The sequence below is a fragment of the Tinamus guttatus genome, unplaced genomic scaffold (assembly GCF_059628265.1).
Source record: "Tinamus guttatus ecotype Peru unplaced genomic scaffold, ASM5962826v1 Tinamus_guttatus_pri_ptg000023l, whole genome shotgun sequence".
NCBI classification, from domain to species: Eukaryota; Metazoa; Chordata; class Aves; order Tinamiformes; family Tinamidae; genus Tinamus; species Tinamus guttatus.
In genome coordinates, this window is record NW_028288557.1 from 3,651,757 (window position 1) to 3,670,634 (window position 18,878).

The 18,878-nt window shown below is 42.9% G+C and overlaps 1 protein-coding gene across 1 annotated transcript; it reads left to right on the forward strand.

Moving 5' to 3' along the window:
* Positions 1 to 1,159: 1,159 nt before the first annotated feature.
* ASAH2 (N-acylsphingosine amidohydrolase 2) lies at positions 1,160 to 18,878 on the forward strand. Its single transcript, XM_088525692.1, has 20 exons — positions 1,160 to 1,292; positions 3,135 to 3,244; positions 3,456 to 3,605; positions 4,158 to 4,334; positions 4,788 to 4,915; positions 5,514 to 5,591; positions 6,526 to 6,646; positions 7,636 to 7,761; positions 8,137 to 8,223; positions 8,829 to 8,933; positions 9,078 to 9,159; positions 9,638 to 9,753; positions 10,653 to 10,747; positions 11,235 to 11,274; positions 12,043 to 12,138; positions 13,072 to 13,167; positions 13,796 to 13,945; positions 14,873 to 14,932; positions 15,636 to 15,724; positions 18,414 to 18,878. Exons 1-20 carry the CDS (start codon positions 1,160 to 1,162, stop codon positions 18,601 to 18,603), a joined length of 2,229 nt encoding a protein of 742 aa, XP_088381818.1. The 3' UTR covers positions 18,604 to 18,878.

Sequence of the window (18,878 nt, forward strand, 5' to 3'; positions counted from 1 at the left end):
CCATGCCTCCTGTCATTAGCAAAGACAGTGGCTGCCATCCTGGAAATGGGAAGGGATCCTTTGAGGGAGGCAGCCTCATCCGCAAACCCCTAGCACACTGCGACTGACCAGTGCAATCCCAGAAAGGTTATTTTGCAGAGAGAGAGGCACCACTCATCACCTAAAATAAATGTGGTGAAAAATCATACTTCCCTTTTTGATAGAAACTATTGACCTCTTTCTTCTTATCTCGTGCAGTGCCTGACTCAGAGCACTGTAGCTGCAATAAAGCCAGTTTTCAAGCCATGAAACGGTCCTTTAGACTGTGAGACACACATGGAAGCTCTGCTATGAACAGACTGGAGCGTGCTGAAGCCGTATGTTGCCCAGAATACAGCAATCCCTAATAAGTTGTGCTACAAGGTAAGCTTGCATAAGATTTCTTAGTACAAGATGTTGCCATTTTTATTATTCTTTCAGCAGTTTAAGCACTTAGAAAAATAAACGTGAATCTTGTGCAGATATGTTTGAGGATGGTGCTGTGATACTGTTTGTCTGGATGGGTCATTAAGCTGGGTGAACCTGCTGGGTGAAATTCAGCAACACTCACAACTGCTTTATCTTATTATGGGGAAACCATCTGAAGTCTGGGTGACCAGTCAGCTCAACTGGAGATGTCGTTTCTCATTGCCACCTTTCCAAAACCGCAGATGCTCTTTTCAGCAGTTGTCTTCTGCAGATCAGTTGTTTCCAGGATGTGTCACCTTTGGAGAATGACCTGGTGGCACAAGCTGAAGGGAGAGGGTGCCAAGGCTGGTGCCAACGCACAGGAAGGCAGTAGTTACCTACAGGAAAATTAGGCTCTGCCTCCCTCTTCCTTTTTCTAACTGCATGCCCATCCTTCCCTGTTTCCAGTCCTGCGATGCCATCATAGGATTGAATCCCAGATTGACTCAGTCTGGAGGCTCCTCTGGATAAGGCTGCCTTTCTCCGGGTGCTTTGCTCCCGGTCCTGCTGCAGTCCGGGCTGGGGGAAATCAGGGCTCATATTAGAACAATGGAACCACAACCACTCTTTTTCATCATCCTCTCTGGGTGTGATGTGCCAGCATGAGGCGGTTGTGGTTGTCCTCTGCTTGTCACACGGTCTCCTTTCTCTTTTCGCAGTGTCCACTCCCACCATGCGTGGAAGGTCCAAGTGCACCTTGTCCCGCCTGGAGGTACTGCTCATCATTTTCCTGACAATGATGACGGCGACCACCCTTGTGCTGCTCATCCTCCACTTTCTCCCCCGGGAAGGAGTCTCTGCTGAAGGCAAGCTGGGATGCTGCTGTCCCTCCCTCGCATCTTGCTGCAGCTCCTGGGAATCCAGAGGGTTTGCTGGAGTAGAGGGTGCTGCACAAGGAGAAGTGGAGGTTCTAGTTCAAGCACACAAAGGGGCCAAAAAACCCTTCTGGGGATTGAGATCCCAGGGTGCTGCTTCTTGTGCAAAGGTGCTGGTACAGAAAGCCCTGCCTTGGAGACCATACCACTATAAGGATGCAGCAGGTGACGGATGGACAGTCAGAACGGGCAGATTGCATTAAATGTCACCCCAGTCCAGCCACTAGACCTTGAGAGTTTATTTTCGCTTGAAGCATTCTCCTGCTTTTTAGAAAGCTTGAAAATGTATTAAAAAAAAATCAGAACGGGAGTTCCCAACTGAAACACAGAGAGGTGAGGAAGCTCTTACCTAAGGGACAATTTCGCACTTTTGTTCCTTTCCTAGTTGCAGGATCATGTCGACCTTGAGCAACAGGACAGGCGCAGTGATGTAAAGCAACGGGCCCAGGCTGAGGGTTACTGGTGCGGTGTGTGCAGGCTTCTCTGGGGGTGTGAGGTGTGCAGTCCTCCTGCACAACCACGGCCTGTTGCTTCTGGCTCTTGCGGCGGGAGCGGGGTGGCCAAGCACAAGAGCATCTCCCCAGCTTGGCTTTTGGAGGTCCCGATGCAGGGTGGGTCAGAGTCATCTCCTCTGTTTTAAATAACAGCCTAAGGAAAGCCAGACTGGGAAGACGGAGCATCCCATTAACCCACTACCCCATCTCTAAAAGCAGCTGGCAACGGATGACTAGGGAAGATTTTAAGAACAGACGAAGTCCGTAAATATTTTCCCACAGTGTTATCTCAGACTCCATTAATTTGTGGCTCTGGGACTTCTTGAGACAGAGACATTTCCTTTTTTTTTTTTTTTTTAATAATTTAATATCCCTTAGTGATGTCTTTTTTTCTTCCCTGACCTTCTCCAGATGCTTTGCCATGCTGCAGGGCTTCCACACGCTTGTGAGGGGTGGGAGGAGAGGCAGTTTCCTCTGGGAGGCCTTTTCCATGCTGTTTGTATGGAAGTTGCTGAACAGCTCTGCTGTGCCCTTTCTTGAGAACAGGGCACCAGGAAGTGTTGGATGCCCCAGGGATTTATGCATTGACACAGGGATGTGCATTACTTCACTGCTTTGATCTTCGGGCTTTTCCTGATAGTTTTTGACACGCTCCTACTTCCTTTCATTGCTGCTAAGCTGAATTTTTCATGGAAACTGCTGTTAAACCAGGGGCTTTGTTTCCTGCGTGGTAATGGTGGGCTCGGAGAATTTAATCTTCTGCAAAGTTAGGCTCCTCTTCTCCCTGCAGTGAATCATTATGCATTTCCCATAGCCCAGCAACTCTGTCTTGTGACTCCCTCTGCAATTCTTCGTGGCTAGCTTCGCTACCCTGAGCATCTTAGCAGTGTCAGCAAACCTCATCGCGTTGCCACGTGGGTAGGTGGTGAGATCCTTCTACGTCGTGTACCAAGGGGCACCGGATCAGAGTTCTCCAGGTGATCTCACTCTCTGGGAGCCAGGATGGTCCCCTCTTGCCCTCTACTTCTTGTCTCTTACTGGGTTATTCATCCATCCCAGACCCTTCCCTCCTAACTCATCCTTGTGTAGCTTCTGAGGAGCCTGTGATGAGCTTCATTTGGAAAGCAGATGATATCAGCTGGATCTTCTTGTGCATATCTTGCTAAGTCCTCTGGTAGGCTGGTTAGGCATGCTTTGCCTTAAAAATAAATAAATGTGTTAACTTGTTCCATGAAAAATTCTGCTTGTTTATGTGTCCACTCATCTCTTCTTGCTCTAGATTCCAGTCAACCAACATCAACTCAGAACCCATCCACTGGTGACTCAGGAAACTACTTGATAGGCGTAGGCCGAGCGGACTGCACAGGGCCCATTGCAGAAATCCCTTTGGTATGTAGGGAGAATTGAGCAGGGGGTCTGTGAAATACCCATTTTCATCAGCATCTTGATATTCTGTGAAGAACTTCTGACTTTCTTGACTTTGGATAATCAGATCTAATTCCGCTGATCCTCTGTTAAATCTAAGTAGAAATACACAGACAAATGATTATGTAGCTCAACATTTTGGCTATATGAGCCTGATGGACCTCTTGTCTTTCAGATGGGTTTTGCCAACGCTGACCAGGTGGGTGGTGGACTTCTCACCCGACTCTACAGCCGAGCTTTCATTGTGGCGGAGCCTGATAACTCCAAACGAGTAGTGTTTGTCAGCGCTGACATAGGAATGGTATCTCAGAAACTGAGGCTGGAGGTAGGCGGATGGAAACAAGCAGCCTGCACAGTTTGACTTTATTCTGTGTTGTCACTGGTATTACCATTAATGCTGTAGTCATTACTAAATAATAGCAAATGTGCTAGCATGTTGTCCAGTTTGCTTTGGCATCTTCTTGCTCCAGAGACTTGAAGATGTGCTGTGTCCATACCGAGGCTACACTTTGCCTGTCCTTTTTTTTTTTCTTATCATGAACGTACACAGCACTCAGTGCCTGTGATTCTGATTACATAGGCATTCAGTGCCTGTGTAATTCTGGATTTCTAGCACCATTGCTAGAAATGACAGAGAAATGAGGACTTGTTTGGCGATACGGGATTTGTTGCAAGTTGGCCATAGGGCTCTTCACTGCCGAGATTCAATTATTGTGAGGCTGTCAGCAAACTGATATCAAAATCCGCCAGCGTGAGAGTATCAGGGAGAAAGAAAAGAGTGGAGCCTCGGATGAGAGGCTTTTAGCAAGGGCTGATACGAATCTCTGCAGTTTTGGGGTGTGAAAGAGGGTTTGTGAGGTAACCTCTTTCTTCTTAGGTGCTCAATGAACTGAAGAGCAAGTATGGTGAGCTGTACCGCCAGGACAACGTCATTCTCAGTGGCACTCACACGCATTCAGGGCCTGCTGGCTATTTCCAATACACCCTCTTCTGGATAACTAGCAGAGGACTAATCAAACCATCCCTTCAGGCTGTCGTGAAAGGCATTGTAAAGGTTGGTGTTTCTGCTTCGTTGAAATGACATCCCCTAAACATGGAGAAAGGCAAAGGAGAGGTGTCTTCCTGACTGAGGGAGCTCTTGCTGGGATAGTCATCATAGCAGCTTCAATGCTGTGATTTTAAAAAGTGCACAGAGACAGGTTGGTATTTACCAATGAAATCAGGTTGACAAACAAGAGCCTTAAATATTTCTTTTAAAAATTACAGTTCTAATTCATTTCAAAATACAGATTTTTTTTTATAATATTCATTCATTTTCTGGAAATTTAGACTGCTACAAAAAGCAAAAAAAAAAAAAAATCTCCAAAATTAACATGATAAGATTGGAAATTGGGATGGAGGGAGAGAGAGAGGGAACAGGTAGTTGTTCCAGGTGGTCTCACATAGACCTTATAATTAATTCTCCTTCCCATGCAAGGGCTAATATTTGCTGCCTTCCTTCTTTCAGAGCATTGATATAGCACATGAGAACATGAAGGCAGGAAGGATTTTTATAAACAGAGGCACTGTAGAAAACAGCCAGATCAATAGAAGCCCTTATTCTTACCTCCAGAATCCAGCATCTGAACGAAACAGGTAAAGGCTCTTCTGATGGTAGAGAAACAGAGCCTGAAATGGGTTCTCTGGTCAAGTTTGTAACCCAGATGTCATGGAGCAGGTGCTTTTCGTCATCTGTAGGAGGATGAGGATGACATTGTCACCATCTTGGGTGCTCATGCGTCTGCTTCCTGCTAAAATGGATTGTACGAATGGGAGAATAGTGGTTGGGTCTCCTGGAGGCTGGAGCCTCCTGCTCCCTCCAGTGCAATGGGTGCATTGCTTAAAGATCTGACCTTGAAGAAGATGTTGATGAAAGATGTTAGCATTTGAGTTAGGCGGCATTAAAATGCTGTCCTTTGTGCACGAGATAGTTTCAGAGAGAGGTCCACTTCCTGGTGGAGATGGATGGCCAGAGAAGAGGTCTGGTGATCCAGAGAGGCAGGGCTTGATATTGATGAGAGCTGATGTTATGATACCTGGCTTTCAGCAGGTATTTTCAGATGTTCCTCTCACGTCTACCTGCACTCTAGCACTAGCCTCTTGCTCAGCTGGTAGAGTTTAGAAGTGTGTGAGCACCACAGAGCAAGACCAGTGCCCAGGTGTTTAATGGGATTTCCCCGCTTCGCTGTTGCAGGTATTCATCCAACACAGACAAAGAAATGGTGTTGCTGAAGATGGTAGCTGCAAATGGACAGGAGCTGGGCCTTATCAGGTACTGACTACAGAAGGAGCAGGTTTCCCCCCTCCTGAATCCCACTAGCACCTGGTTCATCTCTAGCTTTCTGCCCATGTCCTGACCTCTGCTTACAAAATAAACTGCACCGAGATCCCTCTTTGACTTGATCTCTTGGTTATTTTCTTTTAAAGACACATATTTCCTGCTAAGCACACGCCATTCCCGGTGTCGAACACTGTGTGCTGAGTTATCTTGTCCAAGAGGCAGCGTTTACAACACCTGTCCTATCAGGCGATCTGAGCCGGAGCATTTGGCTGTTCAAAGTTTAGAGCTCAAGGCCAGGCAAGCGCAGCAACTCACAGCCACGAAGTCAACAGCTTGATTTCCTCATTCAGAAACCGCAAGTGAGGGTCTGACAGCATTAAGAGGAGCAGGAAGGTTTTCCTATGTAGTGTTGTTTTTATTTTCATCTCATGTCGCAACCAAGTAAGCTAAAAAATCAAAGGTCTTTCATGAAGTGCCATGGAAGAGAGACCCAGCTGCCTATATTCAGCAGGCACAAGGAGTTATCACAGATCCTCCTTCTGTTTGATAACCTCAGCTCTTTGGAGGGCTGAGCAATTGTTGAGCAGCTGAAAACATGGGTTGGCATGTGGAGGGAGCTGTGGAGCAGCAATCTAAAATAGTGGGATCAAAATGGTATTTGTGATCTTGAAGGCAGAACCATGGTGCACGGGTCATCCATTCACAGCTTTTCTTTCCCCTGCACTGTCCTAGTTTTGAACTTTCCCAATCAGGAAGGGAGAGGATGGGACAAACTCTGTCTGGCTTTACTAATCCTGCCCTGGATATCCACAGTCTTGATTTTAGTACACAAAATAGCATTCTCCTTAGTCAATTGCAAACATATAGATGGAATAACAGATTTCCTATATGTTTCTTCTTCTTCTTTTTTTTTTTCTCTCTGTAGCTGGTTTGCAGTCCATCCGGTCAGCATGAACAACACAAACCACCTGGTGAACAGTGACAACGTGGGCTATGCGTCTTACTTATTTGAGCAGGAGAAGAACAAAGGGATGCTGCCGGGAGAGGTGCGAGTATTTTCAGGTTATCAGAAAGTAATGGGGAGGGACAGGCACCAGGTTGATTGGTACCTATGGCCTTTGCACCTTTTGACTTATTTACTGTTTTTGTGCCTGTAGCAAAAAGAAATTGCAAGGTGTGCTCATGGCTTTCTAAAATAATAGATGAAGAGAGCGTGTATCTCCAACTTTGAATCAGCTGCCCGTTCCCATTTTAATACCCACATGTAGTTCATACCAAAGATGGAAACTGAAGAAAGCTTACTCATTTCCTACTTGCCATCATTTCTTTTTATGGTGAATTATCTAAAAGCTTTTAGCAAGACTCCACTGTAGTGCATAGTTATGGGTACAAGTCAGTGCGAGCTCGCATGCACTCAAAGTATGCATGGAAATGTTTGCAGGTTTGGGTATTCAGCTGCCTAGCCTGCTGGGCACGTTGCATCTAACAGCCTTGCAAGAGGACAGCTAAAGAGCTGATAATGTATTTAAATAGCCAGTGTTGATGCATGGTATCTGTAAAATGAGAGCATCATCCAAGCGAGATGACTTCAGCCAACACTTGGTGCATGTAACGAGCCTTGCTTTATGGGTACTGCTTGGTGTTAGCGCATTTGGTCAGATGTCACTGGCTCTCACCCTATAAATCTGTCAGAGGAAAAGCCTAGCAGGAGGAAAATCATGTACACGGTGTTATGTTGACCCATTTGCATCTGGTCAGCAACATTAGGAGTGAGGAACAAGAATAAATTGCTGCTGCTGAGCTAGAAGAGGTAGAAGAAATCTTATCCAGAAAATAAAATGGTGTGAATATCCCCCTTCACCACCAGCAATGGTACTTTTCTCCTCCCAGGCTTTCAGAAATATACGCCGATCAGCTGGCTATATCAGTCTTGGCATTTTGTTGATTACTTCTAACCTTAAAGGAAAGATGCAGGTGATTATTTGCAGTCACGGCAAGGCACTAAAACCCACCTGCCTACGTCTTTATGTGGCAGGGCTCTTTTGTTGCTGCTTTTGCATCCTCCAACCTGGGAGATGTGTCTCCCAATACCAGAGGCCCATTCTGCATAAACACGGGGGATTCATGCGATAACCCGCAGAGCACCTGTCCTGTAGGTGGGGTAAGTATATATTCCTCATCAACGTTGAGTTTGATGAAGGGGCAAACTTGTGCTGGAGGTGCAAATTGGGAGCCAGGTGGTGGATCACTCTGCAGGAGGAGGACGTGGAATAAACCACCTGTTTCTTAGATAATTCAGGACACTCATTTCTATAACTTACCCTGTCTTGTCCTAGCACACTCATCTTTCTGGTTGTTCACTTGAAGTCTAAATAAAATGAGAGGTTAACGTAGTAACTGGGTGCCCAAAATTTTAGTTAGCTCTCAAAAAGTGATTACTTCCCACATTCTGAAAATCACTTACTGCACCCTCACTTTGCAGTTATGTTCTTGATGTTAACAGACTACTGGAATTAAAAACGGGATTTCTTAACAGGCCAAGATGTGCATGGCCATGGGTCCTGGTACTGACATGTTTGACAGTACAAGAATTATAGGGCAAAATATCTACTTGAAAGCAAAGGTAAGCAATGTTTTTGCAACGAGAGCATGCATGGATGTGGTTATATATATTAAAAAAAGGCATAATCTATTTGAGCATAGGTCAGAGGAAACACGAGGAAAATAATGACATGGACGGAGGACTCCTAGAAGAGCTCAGAGATGTCATCACAAACCACTTGTCCACTGAGTTTGCCATCGCGCTCCTAAACTAATGCAAGTGTGAGCTAAAATGTGTTTGCTTAAACACCCTTGACAGGTGTTCATCCCTACCACATTTTACTTTGCATTCATTCAGCTGGTGTGCTCCAAGCCATTGGACATCTTGCACATCTTCGGTCCTTTGGAACAAACTTCATCACCAGTTCCTCTTCTGTGGATCTACATTACTTGAGGGTTGTCAGCAGGAGGCTGTGTCAGCCGCAGGTTCGGGGAGGGCAGCCTGTAAGGCCTGGAAGAGATCCAGTAAAGGATAGAGCAGAACGCTTGATGATGGCTGCTGCCTTTTGATTCCTCTTTCTGCTTTGTCAAGGATTTCCACCCTTTCCAGAGGTCGTTCTGTGTTGGTAAACTGGATTGCTCTAGTTTGCTGCCTTTAACACTGCTTATTCCATGGCTGTGCTTTAGGAGATATACACAAGTGCTTCCCAGGAGATCACAGGACCGCTCAGCTCAGCACACCAGTGGGTGAACATGAGTGATGTCTCCGTGACGCTAAATGCCACACATGTGGTAAGGGCAGGAGCTCCCATGGATATAGGCCTGGGATTGCTCACCAAGGAAGAAATGTTATATTTTTTATAGCAGGACTTAATACACTGATGGCAACTTCTTTTAAAATATCTTTTGTTTTTCTTTTTCTTTTTTTTAATTAAGGTTAAAACATGTAAACCAGCCTTAGGACACAGCTTTGCTGCTGGTACTATAGATGGAGTGGGGGCTTTCAATTTTACACAAGGTAATTTAGGGACCAGGCATCCGTAGGGTATAAACGGGAGAAATATGGGTCATCCCCCAGATAGAGTCAAACCCTCAGAGTTATCTGGAGAACATCAACAGTTGCTTGAAGCACAGGCTCCAGAGGGTGTCATCTTCTACTGCCCTTGCGAGCGCGGCCATATTTGCCAAAAGTCTCGTATGTCAAGGATGTGACCATGCTTTGAAGGAAGGAGGGGAGAAGGAGAAAGAGACAACCTTGAGGCAATCTCCTCAATTTGTTCTCACTACCCAGATACTGCCAAGTGTGGAGCTGGTGGAGCTCAGCTAGGCTAAATCTCATCATTTCAAACCCTCCCACCTAGAAAAGGGAGATGCCCAGGACCTGCTGAGAAATATCCTATCCTAGATAAGGAGGGAGTGGTTAGTTAAGAAGCCTTCTGCCCAATAGCTGCTGTGGGAACTGAAGGATCAGTGGATGGAGATGTTTTTCCCCTCAGGTGCAGTAGAAGGAGATCCATTCTGGGACAGCATCCGGGACCAGCTGCTGGGAAAGCCATCCAACGAAACACAAGCATGCCACGACCCCAAGCCAATCCTCTTAAGGACCGGAGAGGTGAGGATACCCTGCAACATGACAAATGGCAACATTTGTCCTTGCCAAACTTTCCCCAAATCCCACTTTTAACCCTAAAATGAAGCTGATGCTTCATCTTTCACCTGCAGTTCCTTTAGCTTCAAGGCAAATGTAATGTCCTGCAGAGAGTAAAGTCTTTGTGTCCAAGGTCTTCTAGAGCAATCAGGCAATGCCATCAGGAAGAGGCATTTCCTTGTTACTCCTTTCAAGAGCCTCATTGAAAGCTTTCCTAGTGCTGCTTCATTCTCAATGGGTTCCTTGGCTCTTCTTGTTAGAGGTTCTAGTGCAGAGCATCCTCCCGTCCCAGCTTCTCCTTTGAGGTTGATGCTATTAAGAATAAACTACATTTTATTCTTACCGCTCTAACACCTTCAAGCAGCCTTTTATAGAAGCCCTGGCAGGCCTCCTGCTTCTAAGTCATTTGACAAAATTTTAACTTGCATTTTATACCCCAGAAAGTTGCTCCTCAGAAAACTTTGCATCTTTTTTCTACTAGGATTTGCAATTAGTTTGCAAGAGCCATTTCACTGTCAAATTGCTGGTGGTCTTGATTTCCTTTTATGTCCTTTCCATGCAGGTGAGGAGTTTCTGCTCAGGAAGTTTCTGTTCTTAGGTGCTACCTTGTCTTTATTCACCTGTTTTGCTGCACAAATGTTTTTGCCTCCCCCACGGTACTTACACACATCTCCCCTTAATTGTGGGTCATGACCAAGCAACGTCTTGTGATATAGGATGTAAAATATGTTTTTCATGACTGTCTGTAGTATGCAAAGTACTTTCATTTGTCTGATTTAAGTTATGGAAAAGAAAATGCTTCAGCTATCTATCTTTCTCTTATGCTATATAAAAGTCATAGGCACGTTTTCTTCTCACCTTAGATGACTTGGCCTTACCCATGGCACCCTGACATTGTAGATGTTCAGCTTGCTACCATTGGATCACTAGCAATTGTTGCTGTTCCTGGAGAGCTAACGTATGTATTTTTGGTCTTGCTCTATATATCACAGCTGGCACATTTTCATTCACCCACCCCTGCTGTACTTTTATGTGGGGGTATATAATCTAATGTGGCAGAGAGGTTAAGAATTGTCTCCAGTATATGGTAGCTCTGCAAGCACTACACATATATGTCCACTGTATATAGTCCCTTGCATAGTATCTCCTCTGGGTACCTAGGGATTCCCATTTTATTCTTCTGGCTGGCTATGAAATGTCTTGAGATGTTTTGATTGAACTCACAACAGAGAAGACCCAAGTACCAACAACTTGCTGGTGGCCTCCCTTCTGTTCTGCTCTCATGTCAAATGTAAAGCTAGCCTGGACCTCAAGTACTCAGATACACCAAGAAAAGCTCAGATAAATAGCCAGAAATGTGGACTTAAAAAAAAAGATTCTTTCTTTAACTCCTTCTGTGTTCCCTGCTTTCCTGGAGATTGACATTATTCCCTTAATACCTCTAGGACCATGTCTGGACGTAGACTACGGGAAGCTGTTAGAAGTGTAAGTAGTTGAGGAAAACATTTGTCAAGACAGCAGTGCATATTTCTTGATTATGCTGTTGTTTTTTTCTTTTTTTTTTTTTCCTCTTTTTCTCTTGTCTCCTCGCATTTGGGATTCTGGGTCTCACATCTTACAGAGGTTTTTCCTTCTCATAATTGTTTCGTGCATATTTGTGCATGCACTCACTGACACGCAATAAAGATGCACATCCTCTCCCAAAAGAAGCAAACCTATCAGATTTCAATTTGTTAAGTCAACACAAAAATTAAACAACTGAAACCTCAGTGTAACTGATGCCAACATAAGTTTTGTCTCTGAAGCCTCTGTGGTGCTCTGGTAACATGAGAACATCTCAAAGAAAATTGATTGTATATATGAATATATACGTATATTCACTCAGCAGACTGATTTATCTTATTTTCAGCTGTAGTCTGAATACCTTCTTAATCATGTCTGCTGTCCCTATAATTCTCACAACCTGTTATAGCGCTGTGGATTTTAGAAGAATACAGATATTAAAAGAAACTGTATTCAATTTGTTGCATTTATGGGAGGATGACATAATTTATCCTCTCTCTCTGTGAGAGGTTGTCTTGCTCTATAACATCTTGATTTCCATTCAGTGTCAATAAAGGGCAAATTACATTTGTAGGGTCATTTTAGTGAACCTCTGCCTCTCGTAACTTTGTGTTCTGTCCTAATAAATAATAATATATAATTGTGTCTTAAACAGTTATTGCAAGAAGAGTTATTTAACTATTTTCTTAGGAATTTGAGTCTCATGGAACATCAGGGATGAATGTTGTAATTGCAGGCCTGTGCAATGTCTATACCCACTACATCACCACCTATGAAGAATACCAGGTAAACAAAATTGCCTATTGAATATGTTTGGTTGGATTCACATTTCACTATATGGAATGATACTGATGTGTAATTATGCACGTGTGTAGTAGTTTTTCTGTGCCACAAAAATCTGGAAAAAAAAAACATATGAGCATCTTTGGTAGAAACCCTTACTTCTTTATTCTGGCCAAGATGAAATAGCCGAAGTGTCAATGTGGTTTCCATTGCTGAGGACAAGTTCTGGATAGCTCTGTATGGAATTGGTCAGATATACTGAATGAAGCTTTTCTAGGTTCAGGTCTTTTCAGTGTTTCTTCTAATGACCTGGATGAGTTAGAAATGATCTCTGCAAGTTGGAGAAATTGCCAGAAGAAATGTCTGGAGCTGTAGGACCATGAGGTGACTGTGAATCTGCACTGTCACGCTGCTTTAGAAAAGGCAGCAATATGGCTTGTAAGCCTCAAGAAGTAGTTTTAAAGGTCCTGCAAGAACATGGCAGATACTCTGCTGTAAGAAGGCCATGGACCATTGAATGGATCCCAAAGGCTCAGAAATCCCAACCAGGAAGGGGAGGGTGGAAGAACGACTGGGGTGGTTCTGCACTAGAAGTGGGAGAGGAGAAGTCCTACATCATAAATATTAAGGAAATACAAAACTGTCAGAAATGCAGGAGTTATAATTTGTCTCCCTTTTTTTCTGTGGTGGATAGAAGAACGAACTTAAATTGCAGCAGCAATATTTGGGTGAGCTGTTAGGCTGTCTTCCAGACAGTAAAGGGTACTGGAGGTGGATCACCAGGGAGGTGCATATCTCTGTCACAGATGAGTTTCTAAACTCCTCAGTAACCTCCTGCAGGTATAGTGCTCATCTCATCTTTGGGGAGTAGAATGAGCCTTATAAACTGCCCAAGACACCTTCAAACCCTCCTTTTTCAATTTTGTCCCTTTCTAGGTTCAAAGATACGAGGCGGCATCAACTATTTATGGGCCACACACTCTTTCAGCTTATATGCAGCTGTACAGAGGACTGGCAAAGGCTATTGCTACGGTAATTAAAGCTTTCTGCATGATGCTAAAGGCTTTCAAATCCTGTAAAAGGTGATGACTATATTTGTTCTTCAGTGAGGTTATGCAAACACTACACTTTCATTTCTTATAAGTAGCCCCTTTGAGAAATCCTCATATGGAATGATATGGAACTCCTATGATGAGATCCTTGTATCACTCGAATTCTGCAAATTTTTGACACAAAATTTAGACCATAGGTGCCTCCAATGATTGAGGCTTCCACATCACTAAGTCTTAGCATGGCCTAACATTGCTGCTTTTTCACCAAGAGGAAAAAATGTGCTGCATTTCCACTATACATGGCAATATTTGTTACCATTGCATCTGTGGACTGTAAGAATGTGCATGGCTATATCTTATCTGTGAGTAGGAGCTGCCTGCCGTAGCATATTGGGGCAGGAGGCTTAGGGAGATCTGAAGAACAGGGTAGCTGGTGTCCAGCCAGGATTGTTTCTGGACATGGAGCACAAACAGGCATCTTCTTACCCTGCTTTTACATTCCCTTCATTGCTCTTGTTGTTAAAAGCGATTTAAACACTGATCTGATTTATCACACATCTACTTGACATCAGCAGTGTTGTATTTTAAGTACATGTTTCTTCTCCCAGAATACAGTTCAGGATTTGCCAAGTGGTCCAGAGCCCCCACTCTTCAACATAACTAGTCTGACCTTGGTGCCTGCTGTCATTGCTGATAGGACTCCATCAAACAAGGCATTTGGGGATGTGCTGCAAGAAGTGGGACAACAGTATCGAGTGGTGAGAGCTTAAGGATATTTGCTAGCTCTTGTTTAGGAAAATCTGCTTATATTCTTTGTTTAAATTCTAACTCGCCTTCCTAAAGAGTCTGTTTTCTAAACGACTGTGGGGGATCTTGAATAGGGAAGATACCATTGCTCTTAGTGGACTTGCATCATGGTTGAAAAGGCAAACTTTACATGTAGAAGATGAACTACTTTGTCAAAAACCTGGTTGTCCTCTGCTGTCTGTGCGTACATTGTCCTTTGCTTTCAGTACTTTCCAAACACGAATACGGTCAAAGAGCCCTCTTCAATTTTAAAAGCTGTTTCAAAGTGCTTCTCTACTTCCTCACCTTTTAGTAAAGAATCACACTCATCCCTTGAGTGTGAAACTTGCACATGAACAAGATTCACCCCCAGCGCGGGGTTAACCCCGCTAGCGACTTGATGAAGCATCAGTACCGTTAAGGCTCTGTTTCCATATAAAGCTGTAGCTGATGATTAAATGATTTCTTTACAAGCAGAAATCGGGTCTCCTCTGATGTCTCTGTGATAGGAGGAAAATGAGAAGAAATGTCAGAAAGTGTTCACTGTTTTCAATACTTCATTATTTAGATAAGATGTTCAGAGCAATGGCTCTCGTCTCATCAGCCTGACTCCAGGACAGAGGTAGCAAGAATGCAGGGAGGTCTTGTGTTTTTAGTCTCACTTATTTCCTTCCCTTCTCTACAAAGAAACTTTATGTGAGACCATGTGGAACTCCTGTGGCAAGTAGGACGAGTGGAATGGCATGGTACAGCATGCAAATTCAGGATATTTTGTTCATTTCCAGGAAGTGAAATTATATACACACACAAAAAAATCTCTTATCAATGGTTTCTTCAAAGGATTTTTTAATGTGCAACATACCTCTCAGTCTTTAAAACAAATATTAATATTCTCACAGGGAGAAGTTGCTGAAGTAACTTTTGTGAGTGCAAACCCAAGGAACTCTGCGGAAAATGCGGTAAATAGCTAGAATTGGGGCTATTATGGACTGATTAATATTTACTTACTGCTGCTGCCTTGTACGATGAATTATTTCTTTCTTTTTCTTTTTTTTATTTGCTGGCTGTCGAGTAATTTCTCCCATAAGCTTGAGTTCAGCCAATTCACATCTCCACAATGTTTTTGGAGCAAAGTCCTTATTTTAGACATGTATCTGTGTGTTAAAAGTCACTTGGTCTTGTATTGGACATATCAAATGTGAAAACTCAGATATAGGTCATTCATGATGTCTTCACACTGCTCAAGATGAAGTCACCTGGATAAGGCATTGATACAGATGTCTTTTATCAGTACCCAGTACCTCTTTGTAGGAGCAAGAATAGGCTCCTTTCTTCATGCTATCAGCATGGTATATGATTTTAATGAAACAAAGATGATGGGAAAAGTACCAAATGTATCCCTTCAGTCATCTTGGATAGAAATAGTTGGCAAATGTCTTGTTTGCCTGTGCTCTTGTTAATGACCAGGGTTTCTTTTTTAATACGTTTTCCATTTCATTTACAAATTGGAAGTTATGCTTTGCAGGAAACATAAGCATTTTTGCTAAGAACTTCCAATTTTGCCAGTAAAATTGCGTGTGCATAGCCTGTTCTCCAATTGCAACAAAGCACTAGAGAGGGAACATGCCCGTCCCTTCCGAGCTTCTCTCATTTTTATTTCAGACAGAACACAACTTTCTGACGGTAGAGAGATACATCAACAGTTCCGGGAGCTGGAGTGTGGTCCATAATGATGCCTCCTGGGAGACCAGGTGAGTGACTTATAGTGCCAGATCTCACTCTTGCAGAAGCTCCACAGAGTAACTTGAGTTTAGCACAACACACTCCCTCTCTGATCTCCAAACTGAAGGCTGCTCTTACCCCTGGAGATGCTGCTCTCTGGGGACAGATCAGTCTGCTTTTGTGCAGTTACCATGTCCAGAATAATTTGTCATCAGGTAATTATATTTTGCTTGCAAAATGACTTTTAGAGGGTTAAAGTTTGCTTTAAGACTAGAGTCAGCAGATCACAAGAAGTGGGAACTATGAAAGGTTCAGGAAACAGAAGAATTTTTATAAGAACATGCTAGCTAGCTTTGCTGTACATTATACAGTAGATATGGTAGATCTTTCAAAAGATGTTCAGAAGCAAATAAAGTTAAGGTTGGAGACATCCAGCATAAGGAAAAAGATCCATTAAGCATCAAAGCTTGTGTCACCTTTTGTCAAGTTTTTTCTATTGTTTGAATCAAAATGGCATTTACCTACCTGTCTTTCCAACCTATCTGTAAGAGAACGCTCCCCTGGAAAACATCTGTTTTGGGGGATCTTCTCACCATGCAACACTCTAGAGCAAACAGATGTCCTCAAAGATCAGAGAGGCAATGTTCATGGTAGCTTCAGCTCATCACCGAAATCTCTCTCTTTTATTTATTTATTTTTAACCTATTGCTCTCTAAATCTCTCCTGGTAGCCAGAACTCCGGGCATCTCTCCACTGTCTCCCATTGACACGCTCTAATAATGTAACGCAATTAAATGTGGTTTGAGCAGACTGCCTGTTTCTGCTGATAAGAGGAATTATTTTGCCTTTTCCTTGTCTGAAGGTACTTACCAGAAGGCAAAAAAATGCAGATAGCAGTATTTTCCTTCCTCGTGCCCCATGAAGGCAGAAAGCAATATAAGAAAGCAGAAATAGTTTTGTAATTAGTGAAAACAGGGAACATCATTAACTTTGAAAGCAAGGTGATAGTCATGAGGAGCAGCGAACATCCTTACATGACACCAGTGAAGTCAGACTGTGGTGGTATGTTGTGTTTTTTTGATTGGTTGGTTGTTTTTTTATTATTTTAGAAAAATTTAAATTTGATCCCACTGACTTATGGATTACAATAGGAGAGTAACACAAGTGAACACCTTATTCATTACAGAGCATTAAATAGGTTATAGACACTTTTGCAAAATGCATGTTTTCAGGGGTCAAAAGACAGGGAGGTTTACTGAAGGAGGAGCTGCTTTTGGGGAATAAGATCTCTGCTCTCTGTTCTTCGACTTGCATTCACCCCTGTCATAAAGATAAGCTCCATTTGGGTGCTGCTTTTGCTGGGTGCTCTTTTGATGTCTGCAGGGAGAAGGGTTTAGCCCATTTGGAGTCTGGGGTGGAAGCATGGGTTATAAGCTATAACAGCTTCCTTGTAGCCATTTAGGAGCTTGATTTAGGAGGCTGAACCTAGCTAGAGGAGAAGAATATCACAGGCCTGCCTTTAGCAAACAACAAACAGAGATTAAGTGTGCTTCAATCCCTGTAAGCTCCTCTTGCATGAAGACTCTTCTGCAGCTATGGCCTGAATCCCAGAGCAGGGATCGTGGTTCACTGAACTCCCAACAAAATTTCTTGGACCATTATTTTTAATTAACAAAAGAAAATTTTCTAAATATATTATCATTTCCTATTTCCCACCACAGCCTGTGAAACTAATGAATGAGCTGAGCTCTTCTGTTGCAGCCTTTCACTGGTAGACACAGTAAAAAATAAAAAAGCAAATTCATCTTTTTTGTCATCCCAAGAGGTACTCTCTGATGGCTGGGAAAAAAAAAAACCCTCACCACCACATATTGGGATGTTTTTTTTCTGGCTATCTACAGCCCTGAGATTGAGCAGAAGTGTTTGGTCCCTTTCTGACCTGAAGTTCACTCCTAAAGTGAAGAAAATATCTAGGAATTTTTGACATGGAAATAAATAGATTTCCACCGTGTTGTTTCAGTAGGTTCTGTCTTCCAGTAGACTTGAATATCTTTTGGGGCCTACTGAGGTATAAAGATGGTAGGAAGTGTGTGCTGTCGCTTGTTTGCCTCTTTAGAAAACATCTGCCTTAGGGTTTGTTGGTTGGTTGGGGTTTTTTTTGTTTGTTTTTATTTTTCTCTCAGGTACTTCAACTTCTTGAAAACTTACCAAATGAGCCTACAAAAGAAGGTGAAAGTTTGTAAAAAAAAGACTGAGCTAAAAAATGTCAGATGCTTTTCAGTAACCTTCAGCCATTTGTATAAACAGTTGGTTCTCTACTCCCTCTTTCCCGGGAAGATGAAACTTGTGAATATTACTCACGGGATAATGTTGTAGGGGGTTTATGATATAGAGTTGGTAAAATGACAATGCTCTGGTAGAAATATTTTCTATCTACAGAAAACTATTTCTACTATTTCTATCTAACCAATGACTTGTTCTATATGTTTGATATGTCTCAGCCTCTCCTTGCTTTGTGGTTTGAGTTGATTTGTCAATTAATGCTGCTCCAATAGCCTGAGTATATGAAAAAAACATATTTTTTTAAAAAAATCTTAAGATATACTGAACTTAAGTTATTTTTCTTGCTTGACTTAGATTAGTCAGTCTGTACTCTTGAGCTATTTCAACAAATGAAAGTGGATTTTCTTGTTGACTCTTGTTCTCCATTTCTCTTAGATTTTACTGGACAAAAGGATTACTTGGTCTAAGCAACGCAAGGGTTGAATGGCATATTCCCAGCACCACCGAGCCAGGCACCTACAGAATACGATACTTTGGGCACTACAAGAAAATACCGCTTTTCCAGCCTGCTGTCTATTATGCATTTGAAGGCACATCTTCAGTGTTTGAAATCATAAGTCTATAGGTGATCTCCTTCATTAGAGGGACTTTTTTTTTCCTTAAAACAGCTCATTTGACATCTGTAGTGTTCAAATTCCCTCCTGGGAGCTTTTCTTACAGTGTTTGTCACTATTTGTGTCGTTTTTGTCCCCCAGGTGCTGTTGGTTGTCCCAACCAGCAGTTCAACTCAAATAGTTTGGTAAATTTTCATTTGAGTTGTTCTCATCCTGGACTGTTCTCCTTGTGGTTGATCATTATTGTAATAAAAGATCAACTGTTTTACTTTAGTCTTTAAACAAA

Coding starts and splice junctions, on each gene's coding strand:
- ASAH2 (XM_088525692.1), top strand. CDS start 1,160: ATGCGTGGAAGGTCCAAGTGCACCTTGTCCCGCCTGGAGGTACTGCTC. Junction 8,934..9,077: donor CGCTAAATGCCACACATGTG/GTAAGGGCAGGA, acceptor TTTTTAATTAAG/GTTAAAACATGTAAACCAGC. Junction 14,933..15,635: donor GGAACTCTGCGGAAAATGCG/GTAAATAGCTAG, acceptor TTTTTATTTCAG/ACAGAACACAACTTTCTGAC.